At 33.3% G+C, this 13730-nt stretch overlaps 1 protein-coding gene across 3 annotated transcripts; it reads left to right on the top strand.

Moving 5' to 3' along the window:
• Positions 1-1221: 1221 nt before the first annotated feature.
• On the top strand, positions 1222-10330 carry LOC117146294 (nuclear factor 1 A-type). 3 transcript variants are annotated; one of them, XM_033312308.1, is made up of 10 exons: positions 1222-1348; positions 1620-1690; positions 1884-2015; positions 4429-4584; positions 4633-5230; positions 6028-6210; positions 6271-6537; positions 6606-7378; positions 7691-7886; positions 7947-10330. In XM_033312308.1, exons 3-10 carry the CDS (start codon positions 1935-1937, stop codon positions 7994-7996), a joined length of 2304 nt encoding a protein of 767 aa, XP_033168199.1. In that variant the 5' UTR covers positions 1222-1348; positions 1620-1690; positions 1884-1934; the 3' UTR covers positions 7997-10330. The 3 variants fall into 3 exon arrangements, with proteins under 3 accessions (XP_033168199.1, XP_033168196.1, XP_033168197.1); XM_033312305.1 differs by lacking the exon at positions 1620-1690; XM_033312306.1 differs by lacking the exon at positions 1222-1348 and having other exon boundaries at positions 1415-1690.
• Positions 10331-13730: the final 3400 nt, after the last annotated feature.

The following is a 13730-nucleotide window of genomic DNA, read 5'->3' as shown; positions in this document are numbered from 1 at the left end:
TTTCCTGCTGCCCTGTCATCGTGCCGTCTCGCTGTACGGCTCTCGCCATCTGTAACCCTCTATCTATCTTTCCTTATTAAGCGGTATCTGATAGACGCGGAAGTCAACTATCCTATCCCAAATGTATTTGGGGTTTCCGAAATCCAATTATTTCGAAGCAAAATATCTTCATCTCAAAATCGAGAAAAACTTTTTTCCAAATCAATAAAAGCCTATCTGTTGTCATTCGCAAACCAAGAACGCTTTGATCGCGATCTGAGTGAAATGGCTACACAACTGGGTGTATTTTATAGGGTTAAATCGTTCTTTTTACAAGAAGTTGACATTCATTTCATCTAATAACCAAGCCCTTTATTGTCACGACTTATAATAAGTTCGTTGAAATGTATGTAACATGTTGAAGAAGGTGTTTCTACCATAATACTATATATGTACATATATTTCTGTTCAGGATCAATAGTCGAGTTGATCTGGCGAAGTCTGTCTGTCCGTAGACTTGGGCTTAGAAAGGAAGATTCGAAATGTTGCTACGCAACATCGTCCATCGATTTCAACGGGCACTCTAAGACCCACAAACCGCTCAACACTGTCACGCCCACACTTTTAAAAGATTGTTTTCATTTTATTCCCCAATTTCTATTGATATTCCTCGGTGACCAAATTCTTTTTGGCTTATTGACTAAATTCAACAAACTAAAAACCTTTTTGGGGTTTTGTGGACTTAAGAGTAGGAGTGAAATCTTCCGAAACGAACTTGAACAAATTCGGCATTCTAAAATACTACGTACTTAAAATCAAACTTCTAGATCATATACGGATACGGCTAGTTATTCAGCTTTTTATCCTGATCAAGAATATTAAGTCAGGACCTGTTCATTCTATCTGTTACTTAATTTTAAACTAATCTAGTATTTGGTGCATTCACACCTGGATCTATCTATAGTTTTTGTCATAAAATGTGTGTTAAGTTAGGCGAATTAATATTGTCATCAAGTTATTGGGCTTGGTAGATAATTCTGACACGCTGGATTTTTACTGTAGTTGCGTGTCACATGCGCATTTCGAATTTCAATGAGCTCTCTCATTTAGTTCAGTTTCTCAGAGCACTAGTATCCATTTTTAGAACGTTTGGTTCGCTCGGGCCCTTTGGGTCGCTTATGTATTTGTTGATTAATTTGGATTCATGCACATATGTATGTCTCTCAAAGAGAATAACAGTTGACGAGAACAAAAATCCAAGAAGTCATCTGTGATTTGCCCATTTTAAATTTAGTCTATAAGCACAAGTTTTGCATAACACAGCTACTCAGTTATTGTTCCGTGTGCTAGAAATTGCCTTTATATACATGTAAGTGTTAACAAAAAAATATGAACTTACAACTGCTTTAGCTATACTAGTGAACTCAAAGACTTTATTAAAATATTATGGTGGAATACCATTCATTACAAGTTTACTTAAAGAAAAAAATAACGTTGCATTTTTAGAAAGTATTACAGGTTGTAGTTAAATAACTTTAAAGACTAGCGAACGACTTTCTTGTATATAAATGATTGTGCGTAAACATGAGAAAGTGTACTTTTATGTGATTCTCGGTAACTTTTTGGTGATTGCCCGACAGTAATAATCGAGTACCTCGACCATCAGATATCCGTTACTCAGCTGAAGGGCCTCTAACGAAGATCAAGACATGTAAGTTGGATGGGATCCGTACCAGCGATTCAATTAATTGCTTGGTCGTTACTCGCCGGATCTTTTACAGGTTTTTCGAATTTGTGGGCGTTAGACGGGCGTTAAAAATGTTGCTAGGAATTTTAATTATATTTATATAGCTACATACACAGTATTACAACCGAAACTTAATACATTTTTTGATTCACTTTAGACTGCGTTCAATGTAGAAAAACGATTCAATGAAAATAACAATACCTGAGGTATGTTTATACCAGAAACTTTAAGAGGCTGTATGATCGAGACGGACGTTTCTTCTTATTTGCAAACATCATCATCGGGACAGGTAAAGCGCAGTCATTACCTTTTTTAAGTTTTTACGAAAAATAGTGATGCTTAAACCATAAAGTCTGTAAGTTATTTAGTAAGATAGATGCGATTAACAGTGAGATAATTTTAAGAGAACTAACTTATGCTTTCAAATATGTACGTATGCTTTAAATTTTACAAGACCAAATTTATCACGATAGGTATCAATATAGATTTCTCTTAATCGGAAGAAGACTCATGCTATTCAATATCAGACCTTCTTTAGACGCCGGACAGAGTGCAGTGTATGTACATTAAAAATTAATCCCATCATATTTTGGTTAAATTCGAAACATTGATTTTATCAACATTAGAACGAAATATACAAATGTGAAAAAATAAGGAAATTATTCACAGAATAGTATTTACATTTATTTGTACATAATCGTACGTATATATATATCTACACAGTATACTTTTTTTCTAATTCGTGTGACATCACACCCAGTCGGAAGTTCGTTAACATGTCCAGGAAGTATTGTGGTTTAGAGTGCCTTATTTTCCAAAAACAACGAAACATTTTTTCCCACAGATATGAATCTTGCTTGAAGCATTGAATGGAGGGCTTTTTTTTATACACAAACTCTGTAGAACCTTTTCACCCTTTCAGTTATATTTTAATATTAGAATGTACACTTTTTAAAACGATGAATATGAATATGTATGTGTACGCACGTACATCCAAGAAATTTTTTAAAATGATCAAAACCATATATATACATTTATTGTATATATGAACTTTTTTCTCAAAAGAATGTGTACGTTTGTGTTAGCATACATTTCCTGACGCTATATTTTCGATCGCCATATCAAAAGGGCAAGCACATTTTAAAGAAACTTTACTTTCGACAAAGCAAAAGACAAAAGGGATAGAAGTTTACAAAGAAGGTCACAGCATTTTTGTTGTTTTATTGCTATTCTATTCAGTTGCTCTTTCAATTTTGAAACGCCAAGATCGTCAGTTTTTTTAGAAATATAAGGACGGATTAAAGTTTTGTATTTGACAAGTAAGTCGCACATAATTAATAAAATACGAACTTGAAATTCCCTGATGTTAAACTAAAATTAAATTAAAAAATAAAATATAATGGAAAAGAAAAATGCAATTAAATTAAAATTATAAATATTTGAATATTCTACTAAGGTCATACGCACTTTCAAAATACAAACCTAAATCAGCAAACCGTCGCTTAATTTCTAAGGCACTAGAAAACACTGTCTTGACGATTCAAAATGTACCTTATTGAATACGCAGTATATATATATATATATATATATATATTTTATTTTTTTTTTCTATAATCTTATGTATAATATATGAATTGTTTGTCATCAGTACCTACGTTGCAAAAAAACAGCTGACAAGACGCCATACTTCTTATTAAGTCATTCTGAGTTTTTCTTGATAAAAATGTAAATATCGCTTTAACGGAATTAAAACTAAAAAGCACAGATCCATTCCTGTGAAAATTTTAATAAATGTTTGTCAGCAACGTTTCTTGTGGGCTATGTCGCTTGAAAGCGGATAGAACGGAAGACTTCGATTTGCGCTCACAATTTTTATGGGTGTAAATTTAAACAACTGAAGCAAACAACTTCAAGCAACAAGTATCACACTAAGATCACTGCCCATATTTATACCCGTTACTTGTAGAGTATATGTAGGTGTATTTAGATACGTTAATTTGTGTAAAACACGAATATTATTCTATAATTACGGACTCATTTTACGAAACATGCACACTAATGTTTTGTGGAAATGTTAGAATTAAGTTTTTATTCCCTATAAATGATTTATTTAAAGAGTAAACTAATTCAGATTAAAGTAAAAGGTTATACTAGAGTCTATAATAGTTAAAAAGAATGGGTTTGGAGCTTATTAGATTTGTAAATTCTTGACTAGGTATTAGGTCTTCTTTTCGCTCACATTTCCCTCTTTTAATCGAAATATATTTATTGACAAAAATATACTTTTATAAATTTTCGTTGAGAATATTAAAACAAATTTTTAGTACCATCAGGAATGATGGAATACGTTGTTTTTATGTATGTATATGTACATAAGATGGTGTAAATTACTTTTATTTGCTGTTTTATAGTTCTTTTTTATATAGTAAATTTTTGTCGATTTTTTCAACAATTCCTTGTTTTGCACTTTAGAACTCTAACTACAACTACATACATAACATACCTCACATTTCTCTGGTCTTGTCAAGTATTTAAAACTTATTACAGTTAGAGGCAATTAGGGATTTTTAAGTCTCTGTTCTATGGTTCATAAATCCGGATTAGGCTTATTGTTAAAACACAAAGTACATTAAGTTATATGCACTTAGACATGTAAAATTAATTAAGATCAGTAACTAATTTAATGCCTTCTTTACATATAGGATGAATTTCACCCTTTTATTGAGGCACTCTTACCGTACGTCAAATCATTTTCCTACTCTTGGTTTAATTTGCAAGCCGCCAAACGAAAATATTATAAGAAACATGAAAAACGTATGTCGCTGGAAGAAGAAAGACATTGTAAAGATGAACTCCAGGTATTAATACAAGCAATTTTTACAATGTATAAAATTATATTTTTTTAGAATGAAAAGACTGAGGTGAAGCAAAAGTGGGCTTCCCGTCTTCTTGGAAAACTCAGAAAAGACATTACACAAGAAAGTCGAGAGGATTTTGTGCAATCTATAATCGGGAAAAGAAAATCAATTTGTGTTCTCTCAAACCCCGATCAAAAGGGAAAAATGAGACGAATTGACTGCTTAAGACAGGCTGACAAAGTATGGCGGCTTGATTTGGTCATGGTTATACTCTTCAAGGCGATTCCATTAGAAAGCACGGATGGTGAGCGGTTGGAAAAAAATCCAGAGTGCTTACATCCAGGATTATGTGTAAATCCGTACCACATTAACGTTTCTGTGCGGGAATTGGACTTGTACTTGGCCAACTTTATAAATACTCATAATTCAGTAAATAATACAAATATGACTTTCTCAACTACTCCGGGCGCAAGATCGCCACATTTAACTATGTATAATCGAAGTAATGATCCAAACAGGAAAGATGAGGTCGCTGACATGAAAAATGATGTCGTTAGACAAAACCCATATAATGGTGTTGTTTGTAATGATATTATTTTAGCAACTGGCGTGTTTTCTTCTCAGGAACTGTGGACATTATCTAAAGGTACTATTTTCATAATTTGCATATTAATATTTTCAACAGATACTTATATGTTATAAAAGAAAGTGCGAAGTGAATTGAAACACTTTCGACTACGATATTTACCAAGATAGAAGAATTTAACGCTGTGACTTAGAATCAAGCACGCACGCTGTAGTAGCCCAATTTTGTCAGTAAAACTTTTAAATGACTTGGTACGGTAGTATTGATTATTTTTTTTGTGTATGTACGTGTATTACAAAAACCCTTTAACTCGTAGAGGCTAAGAGTATACTAGGTTCGGTGAAAAGTATGTCACAGGTAGAAGGAAGGGTTTCCGACCGTCTGTCAGTCTATATAGAAGCATGATAATAATAATTTTTAATTAAATGTAAGTTCCAAATGGTTTGTTTTTTTGCAGAAGCATGTCATATCATATGTATATTTTAAATATTTTTTAAGTCGTTTTCATCGGATAAATGAAAGTTTCCTTAAAAGCGAACATCGATAGAAAGGGAAAACGTGAACAATTTGTGAAACAATTTGGAAATATTTCGATTGTTATTTTGGGTATTTTTGAAACCGTTGGCCATATTCTGGTCTGGAAAACTCGGGTAAAATAAAATGATCAAGTTTTGTAATGGGAATACACAGTTTTGGTGTAAAGTGCGTCTTGGTTCTAAATGTCATATGAAAACTTGATTTGGGAATAAAATGAAAGTAGTTGGAATAATTATTTTACATTCTACATTATTATAATTATTTATTTTAGTCTGCACAAAAAGTGGAAGGCAGAAATAATTTTTTCTCGATATTATTAGATTTAATTTTAGATGAATCAATTGATTTAAACCTAAACTCTAGCCTTATAAAGAGGGAGAACGTTGGAGCTACCTATGAGTGTAATACATATCAAATAAACTCTGAATCTTCAATTTCTGCTGCCCAGAGTCTTGTTCAATCTGGGTCAATGGCCTCTAATCCGATTCCACTTGGATATAGCAGTACGTAGATATGCTTATCAGATTGGTTTTTTGTAAAATTTTCACGAGATTTCCGTATAGTTGATTTTATAGATCAGAGGATTACACAATTATCGCAAAGTCCATTGCCACGTACAGAAGGCCCAAACGGCGATTCCCGTGATGCCAACAAAATCGATCAAAGCAGTCCACCGCCAATTACGAGCACTGCATCAGATAATGGCACAAATAGTTTTTCTTTGATCGTGAGAGCTACGGATAGCTCTATTGAAGATCCAAAAACTTCCACGGACTCATCCATTTCTTTGCATCGCTATACATCTTTAAATAGTCGGATGCTGACCCAAGGTATCGTAAAAGCATTTTAAAAGTAAAGAAAGTAAAATACGATTTTAAAATATTTAATTTAATTATAGCTCTACCACAACATAGTTGCTCCTTGCTACATTCGTCTTCCACTAGTCCGACAAATACCTTATATTACCCCCAGCATAATGGTACAAGACCATCTCAAACAACTTCCGTTGAGGAACAAAGTCGTGCTGGCTCCGATAAATATTCCACGGAGCCTCAAGATATTTCGGACTTTGTCACTTATGTTTGTCAAGACACCAGCCATACGACAACTATAACAGGATCAGCTGAAAACCATTCATTTCAACACTCCCATACACTCCCACAAGGCCATTCACCGCATTTTCAAATTCATCAACAGCTGCGATCTGCAAAATTGACGACATCACCATCAACTCATTATCACAGTACAATGCTTCCGCCGATGCTGCCACCAATGGCTCGGCCTGTAGCTATAATTCGCAGTAGCAGTGATCTAACCTTAGTTCAATCCCCACCTCCTTCTTTGGCACTGACAGCCCAATCTACAAGTTTGAACGACAATAGTTGTATAGCGAAACAGAGCTTGCAAACGGATAATAGACTTGCAAGTAACCTAGACAACAGTAATAGCCCCAATAACACAGATGTCGTTTCACAACACGAAATGAGAGGAACTGCATCTCCTCAACCGCAATCTCACACGCCGACCCTAGCGAGTCCCCAATCTTATCTGGATCCTGGGCGATGTAAGCTTTTATCAGCTGGCTCAAGCATAGGCAGAATTGCAACACAAATGTATCCCTCATCAAATAATAGAGAATATTTTAATCACTTTCATTCGCAGCCCACATCGGTAAGTACTATTGGTAGACACGATGTCTTTTCATATGTCCACGCAAGCAATAGGGAATAAGGGGTAAATGGAATTTTAGATTTGCTAAAACACAGTCGCACACTTTTGTAAAACGTTAAGATTTTTTAAACCACACTACCTGTTTGAAAGTTTTTAAGGAATGAATATTTGAAGGCCTATGCAGACAGTTTTGAGCAATTAATATACATTCATATTGCTTTCGAAGTTCCACCAACTGAGTACGGCTAGCTACTAGTTTAATTGTAGGCAATAATTGAATGCTATTGACAAATATGTTTCATGAATTTTAAGCTTTTGGGATATGCCGGCTCTATTTCTACAATGTCTGGAGTTATAAGTCCAACAGACCTAACACTTTATTCAGCTCCAATGGCTGTATCGCGTTCAAGTACCAGGACTAGATGGAACGAAGAGGAGCATAATATAATTCCACATTCTGCATCTAGTACAAACATGGATAATACCCAAGTTATATTAATGGAAGACTGTAAGTTTTTTATTACGTTTGGAGTGTTTACTGTTTAATTGATTTAGGAACTTATTTCAGCGACTGGTCGTTATATAGATGAGTATTCTAATCGTGACTATGTGTCATGATGTAAGCTAAATAAGATAAAAGTCATTAAACTCTTCGGCTTGGGCATGCCAAAATATGGATTAGAGACTCAGTAACTAATAAGAGTACCTTAAACAAATATATAAAATCCTTTTGCACATAAATTTAAGTTTGACAATAATCGATGTATTTAATCGTATTTGAAGGGACTCTAGGTATGTCTGTATAATAAGCTCGCTAAAAAGAATATGTTAAAGCCCATAAATAACTATTAAGGCGTCGGATATGTCGAAATAAGAAGTCAAAAAAATTTTCGGGATCTCTTTTTATACCTGTTTATCCTTTATTAAAAGGGTATACTAGATTCGTTTGAAAAAATTTAACAAGGAGACGGTTGCTTTATATCCCCTATAACGTATATATATTCTTAACCAATAGAACCAATAGCCGAGTCGTATAGGCTATGTCCGTCCGTCCGAACATCGAGATCTGAAAAACTATAGGGGCTAGAAATTTTAACCCAGAAATACCGCCCTAAACTATTATTGGTCTATCCCACTTCAACGTCCACTCACTTGGGATATCTTTAATTTTTTTTTCCCCCAATTTCTATTGACTTGCCAAAAATTTTAAATATTTTGTTTGTGCATGGAACTTGATAAACTCGAATATAGCGTCCTTTATTGTTTTCTTTAAATTAGTTTTAAACTATTTCTTAATCGAGAATATGGGTAAACATTACTAATGTGGTGTCCTACCACGTATTTTGATATCTCAGCATACTAAAGACTTTTTTTAGATTTGATAAGATTACACCTTTTTTTTCTAATCTTTAATACAGATCCAAACATAAATACTTACGGCAAAATGATTTAGGAATTCATATCCTTTTACCAACAAATAAGTTAAAGGCAAGAAGTCATATTTGACTTGGATCTTAATTTAATTTTTAAGACGTTATAACATATAATAAAATATCAAGATCTGAGCGAAATATCTCCAGATAGTGGGTTGTTAGTTTACAAGGAATCTTTTAGAAGCCAGAGGCCGAAATGGAGCTATTTGAAACATACAGTGCTACTGAAAGCTACTAATAATTTTGTACTTATGAAACCACGCGCGAAATCGCTTTTAATTTTTCACTCATTTCACAATTTGTATCAAAGATTCTTTTACTCACCTCGCTATTTGTACTTTTAGAACAATAGATAATGATTCAATTCAAGTACAAAAAATAATAGACACTTATTGAAATTCCCAGGCTACCACAGTCAGACTATGAAACAGTATTAAATATATTAATGCTCTGTGGCTTTTTCGATTTGTCTAGAATTTTTTTTAGGGATCCTTTTGTGATTTATAAAGATAAAATCCTGTCAACCACTTTATGAGAATAGTACCAGTGTTGCCATACAAATAAAAATAAATTAAACGTAAAGCAACCAAAGTTGTAATCATGTTTAAGGCATGTAAGCTACATATTTATCAAAGAATACTTATAAATTTTCAAATATGAATGGAATATTAAATCGTATCATTAAGCAATATGTTACTGTGGAATTTTATTATAAAAAAAATTAATTGTAACCTAATGCTTTAGATGAGGTTAAATTAAATTAACTTTTGAAAAAAGTAGAATATATAAGGAATCTAATATTATGACCATAATTAAACTGGATACCAGTCGTTGCTTATTAATATATATTAAGTGAGGAAGACAAATTTTAGATAATAACATTTTGGGTCTGGTCGCAAATCATCAAAATTTATTTAATTTGATTTTGTTATGCAAGTTAAAATTATTGAGAACGTAAGAAAGCAGTTCTAATAAGTGCCTAAAATGTTATTGAAATATTCAAATTAAAAGCCGTAGTAATAATTATAAGACAACATAATTTTTATTTTGAAATAGATTTTTGCAAGGTTCCACTCAATTGGTCAAAATAAGTGGACATCTATTTCAAAAAAGTTAAGCCGCTTAACTAAAAGTTTCAGCACGGCTAACTTGTTTTCCCTCAAACGATTTTAGCTCCATAAGAAAAATGTAAATTTACGAATGTGCGCTGCATTGTAATTGTGAGTTCCAGAACAAAGCAAATACAAATATAAAATGTTAGTACAATAATAATATTAGGTAGATGGCAAAGAGCATGTGCAAACACATAAAATATATACAATTATTTATAAGATTTGGCTGTGAATATAATTATTACGCTACCGCTATTTGTAAGTTAGGGTTAAACGAAAGTGCTTATTATGAAAAAAGATAATATTGTAATAAAATATCAATATATACACCCAACTTAAATAGACTGTAAACAAACGGAGACTTGGCAATAATAAATAAATATTTTATTGAACAACGCGAATAAACTTCAAAAAGTATTGGGATTACATTTTTGATTGGTGCGCACAGAAGGAATTTTTAGTTTTTCCTTTTTTGAGCCAATCTTAACAAATTGTTGTTGAGCATGAAAGCATAGGAAGTAGAAGGATAAGTAAATATAATATTGATTAAAATAACAATTTACGATAAAAATTTTAAATTTTTTTTAGGATTGCGTCAAGATTGTGCGTTCCGATCGATGTATCCTTGACCGGTTTCACTGGACGAGTCTATTTCGTCATTCAAATAAGCTGTTTTCCAGCTGAACTATCGTTTTTTGTAATTCATAACACTAGAGCTTTTTAGTTTGATAGTCACATGCAGGTTTCAATTCTAAAATTCTTGTAACTGTTGGTTGAGAAACATTTAACATATAATTTATTAATTGGTATAATTTATTCGAACTTTACGATTTCTATAGACTAAAGAAAAAACTAGCTCCTGGTTATTAAAAAAGATATAAATACCCAAAACTTTTTAACCAACAGAAAAAACAAAAGACCATCTTACTAGCTCGCTGGAAACTAAACAATCTTTCGAACATAATATACTAATAAAGAAAGCTCAATCATTCCCTCAATTGATTTTTATCATACTCGAACCATTAATTAATTCGGATCCACTTAGTATTTATGGCTAACGTGAACAACCCAATTAGGCATACCAAGTCCCTCACAGTTCACTTTATTGGCCTCGACCAAATCCAAACTGTTTACATGAGCGTACTATAAATTGACGCAGTCCATTATGCGATAACATTTACCATGTGATAACCACAACATCATTCCAAACAATTGCAACCTTTCCCAAAAAAACTATGCCCTTTAATGGGTTAGGGTCATATTAGAAGAGCATTGCAACTCCTGACAATGCCGGCCAATAGATGAAGTAATGACGGAACCATACTAAACGATTACGATGAAAACTTATCTGGAACAACACAGAGCTTCACATAGAGGCCACTTAGTTCAGCTATAAAATGATGGTTTGTTTCCAAGCGATTCGGTATCTTGGAATCCCGTTACTCGTAGAGTAAAATTGTAAACTATAATAAATATAAATATAATTGATACGTTTGATAACTTAAAAAAGTAAGAATTTATTGCTTTAAGAGCGATAGAGAGTCGAGATTACAGATATTAGGATGAAGTCTATTATAGTCAGAACATAATACTCTGTAGGGGTCATGCAACTCATAGTTAGATCTACAATGATTTAGGGTTAGGGGTATGTAGCTTCTAGTGAATATGCTTGGGACAGAGAAGTTCAGGCGACCTACCAAGTCGGGGCTATCAACTTCACCACGAATAAGCTTACAAATAAAGACAGTTCCTAGCATCGTTCTACGGTTAGCTAGGGAAGGTAAATGAATTAAAAGTAGTCTACTACAAAATGGAGGTAATATAAGGTTTTCATCCCAGTTTAGGCGCAGCTAGGCAAACAGTAAATAGTTTTTTTAACTGATTTGATCTGATTTAGTCCGAGTGAACTACGTATTGTGGTCTCCAAAAAGGTGGTCCATACTCAAAATTCGGTCGGACTAGCGAAATGAATATGATTTTGGTCATGTTCAATTATCATCAAATTACTTTGACCACCCTTTTACCACCACCACCAAGAATAATCACCATCAACAAAAGTATGGTCTGAAAATTAGGGTCCAGAAGAGAGGTCATAACTATACACTTGGAGCCGTTTAAGTTTAGTTCGGCACCATATTTAAAAGCTATCTAGATCGGATTGTACGCCAAATGGCAAGAACTGTACTTATACTGGAGGCATAATTTAACTTCGTCTGTGATTTATTGCTAAGGGAAGGTTGTTGATAAATAATGTAAAAAGTAGCGGACCAATGTGGCTCCCCATGTTGCGTCCTGCCATTCAGATAACTTAATATCCAATTTAGGAGATCAGCAGGGGCACCTAATAAATCAACTAACTCTGTTAATCATTCTCTTCTAGTAAGGAAACGTGATTAAAGATATCGGAAACAGGGTGGAGAGACGTAACCAAATTGGGTGATCCCTTGTAACACCTTTACAATCGCATAATCGTCTTACGAGTTCAAGCGAAAGAATTACCTGTTTTCGTAATCATACATTTTTAATAGTATAAATTAAGTCTAACAGCATATTGAGCTTTGTTCTCCATACAAGCGTTAGAATACTTATTTCAGCATGTTTAAGAAGAGAGAATTATTTAGGCAGAGCGTTGGCTTATCAAAATATAATAGATAAGATAAAAAGTAAATGAAGAAAAATAATAATTAGTTTGTGATGATTCGTGTTAAATTTTAATTAATATTCAGGGCAGGGCTATCCTTATGTTTTTATGCAGGAAATTATTCCAAGGTATTAGAATTGACTGCCTTAACTTATTTTTGTGTAGTGTAAGAAGTAAATATTTTTCACTGCGGCACGCTCCAGCCGCTATCTGATTCTAAATTACATAATAACTGCATTTGATTATGGTGTTATTGTTATAAGCGTAACTAGTGGTAACTAGTCGAGATATCAGGAACTAAAAAATATAGAAGGTTGATCTGTATGCTGATACAGATTCTAGAGACATCGACGAAGCTCAAGCTTGCCACGCTCACTGCGGCTTGTGGGCGTTAACAAACCGCACAAAATTGCCACTCCCAAACTTTTGAAAAATGTATTGATATTTTATCACATTTTTATTAGTCATTAGTTTATTAGTTTTATTAGTAAATTTCTATAGATTTGCAAAAAAACACTCTAACGCCCTAAAACCGGCCAAAACTGCCACGCCCACATTGGGTATTTTTTCATTTTGTTCCCCAAATCCCAGAATATCCCAGAAAAATTATGAAATTTTGAGTTTGCATTTCCACTTGCTGAGTAATGGGTATCTGATAGCCGGGGAAGTCGACTATAGCTTTCTCTCTATTCTCTCTATCTATATAAATAAATGCATAACGTAAATTTAAAAGTAATTAATATTTTTTCGCATTTTATTCAAAAATGTCTATCGCTATACCAGAAAAATTATGAAATTTTGCGTTCTCATTTACACTAGCTTCGTAACGGGTATGTAATAGTCGGGAAGGTCGACTAAAGCATTCTCTCTTTTTTTTAATTTAGCTGTACCTATGGCAGCTGTATGATATAGTCGTACGATTTTGATAATACATTTTGATATTAAAACAGTAGAAACTTTATCAAAACCAACAAAGCTATTATGTTTTTTCATTCATTACGCGGTAATTGTTCGACTGTTGCGGCCCTTCAAAAATTGTACACGTTCGCAACACAAAGCTCCTTAAAACTTATTTAACCCCTACCAGTAAAAGGATTTAAAACTGAGCAAAGGACAATAGGACAGCAGAAGATAAATTGTATTTTTTAAAAGACGAATAATGGATA

The sequence above is a fragment of the Drosophila mauritiana genome, chromosome 4 (genome assembly GCF_004382145.1).
Source record: "Drosophila mauritiana strain mau12 chromosome 4, ASM438214v1, whole genome shotgun sequence".
Lineage (NCBI taxonomy): Eukaryota > Metazoa > Arthropoda > Insecta > Diptera > Drosophilidae > Drosophila > Drosophila mauritiana.
The sequence above is the reverse complement of the archived record's forward strand: the minus strand, read 5'-3'. Positions and strand labels throughout refer to the sequence as shown.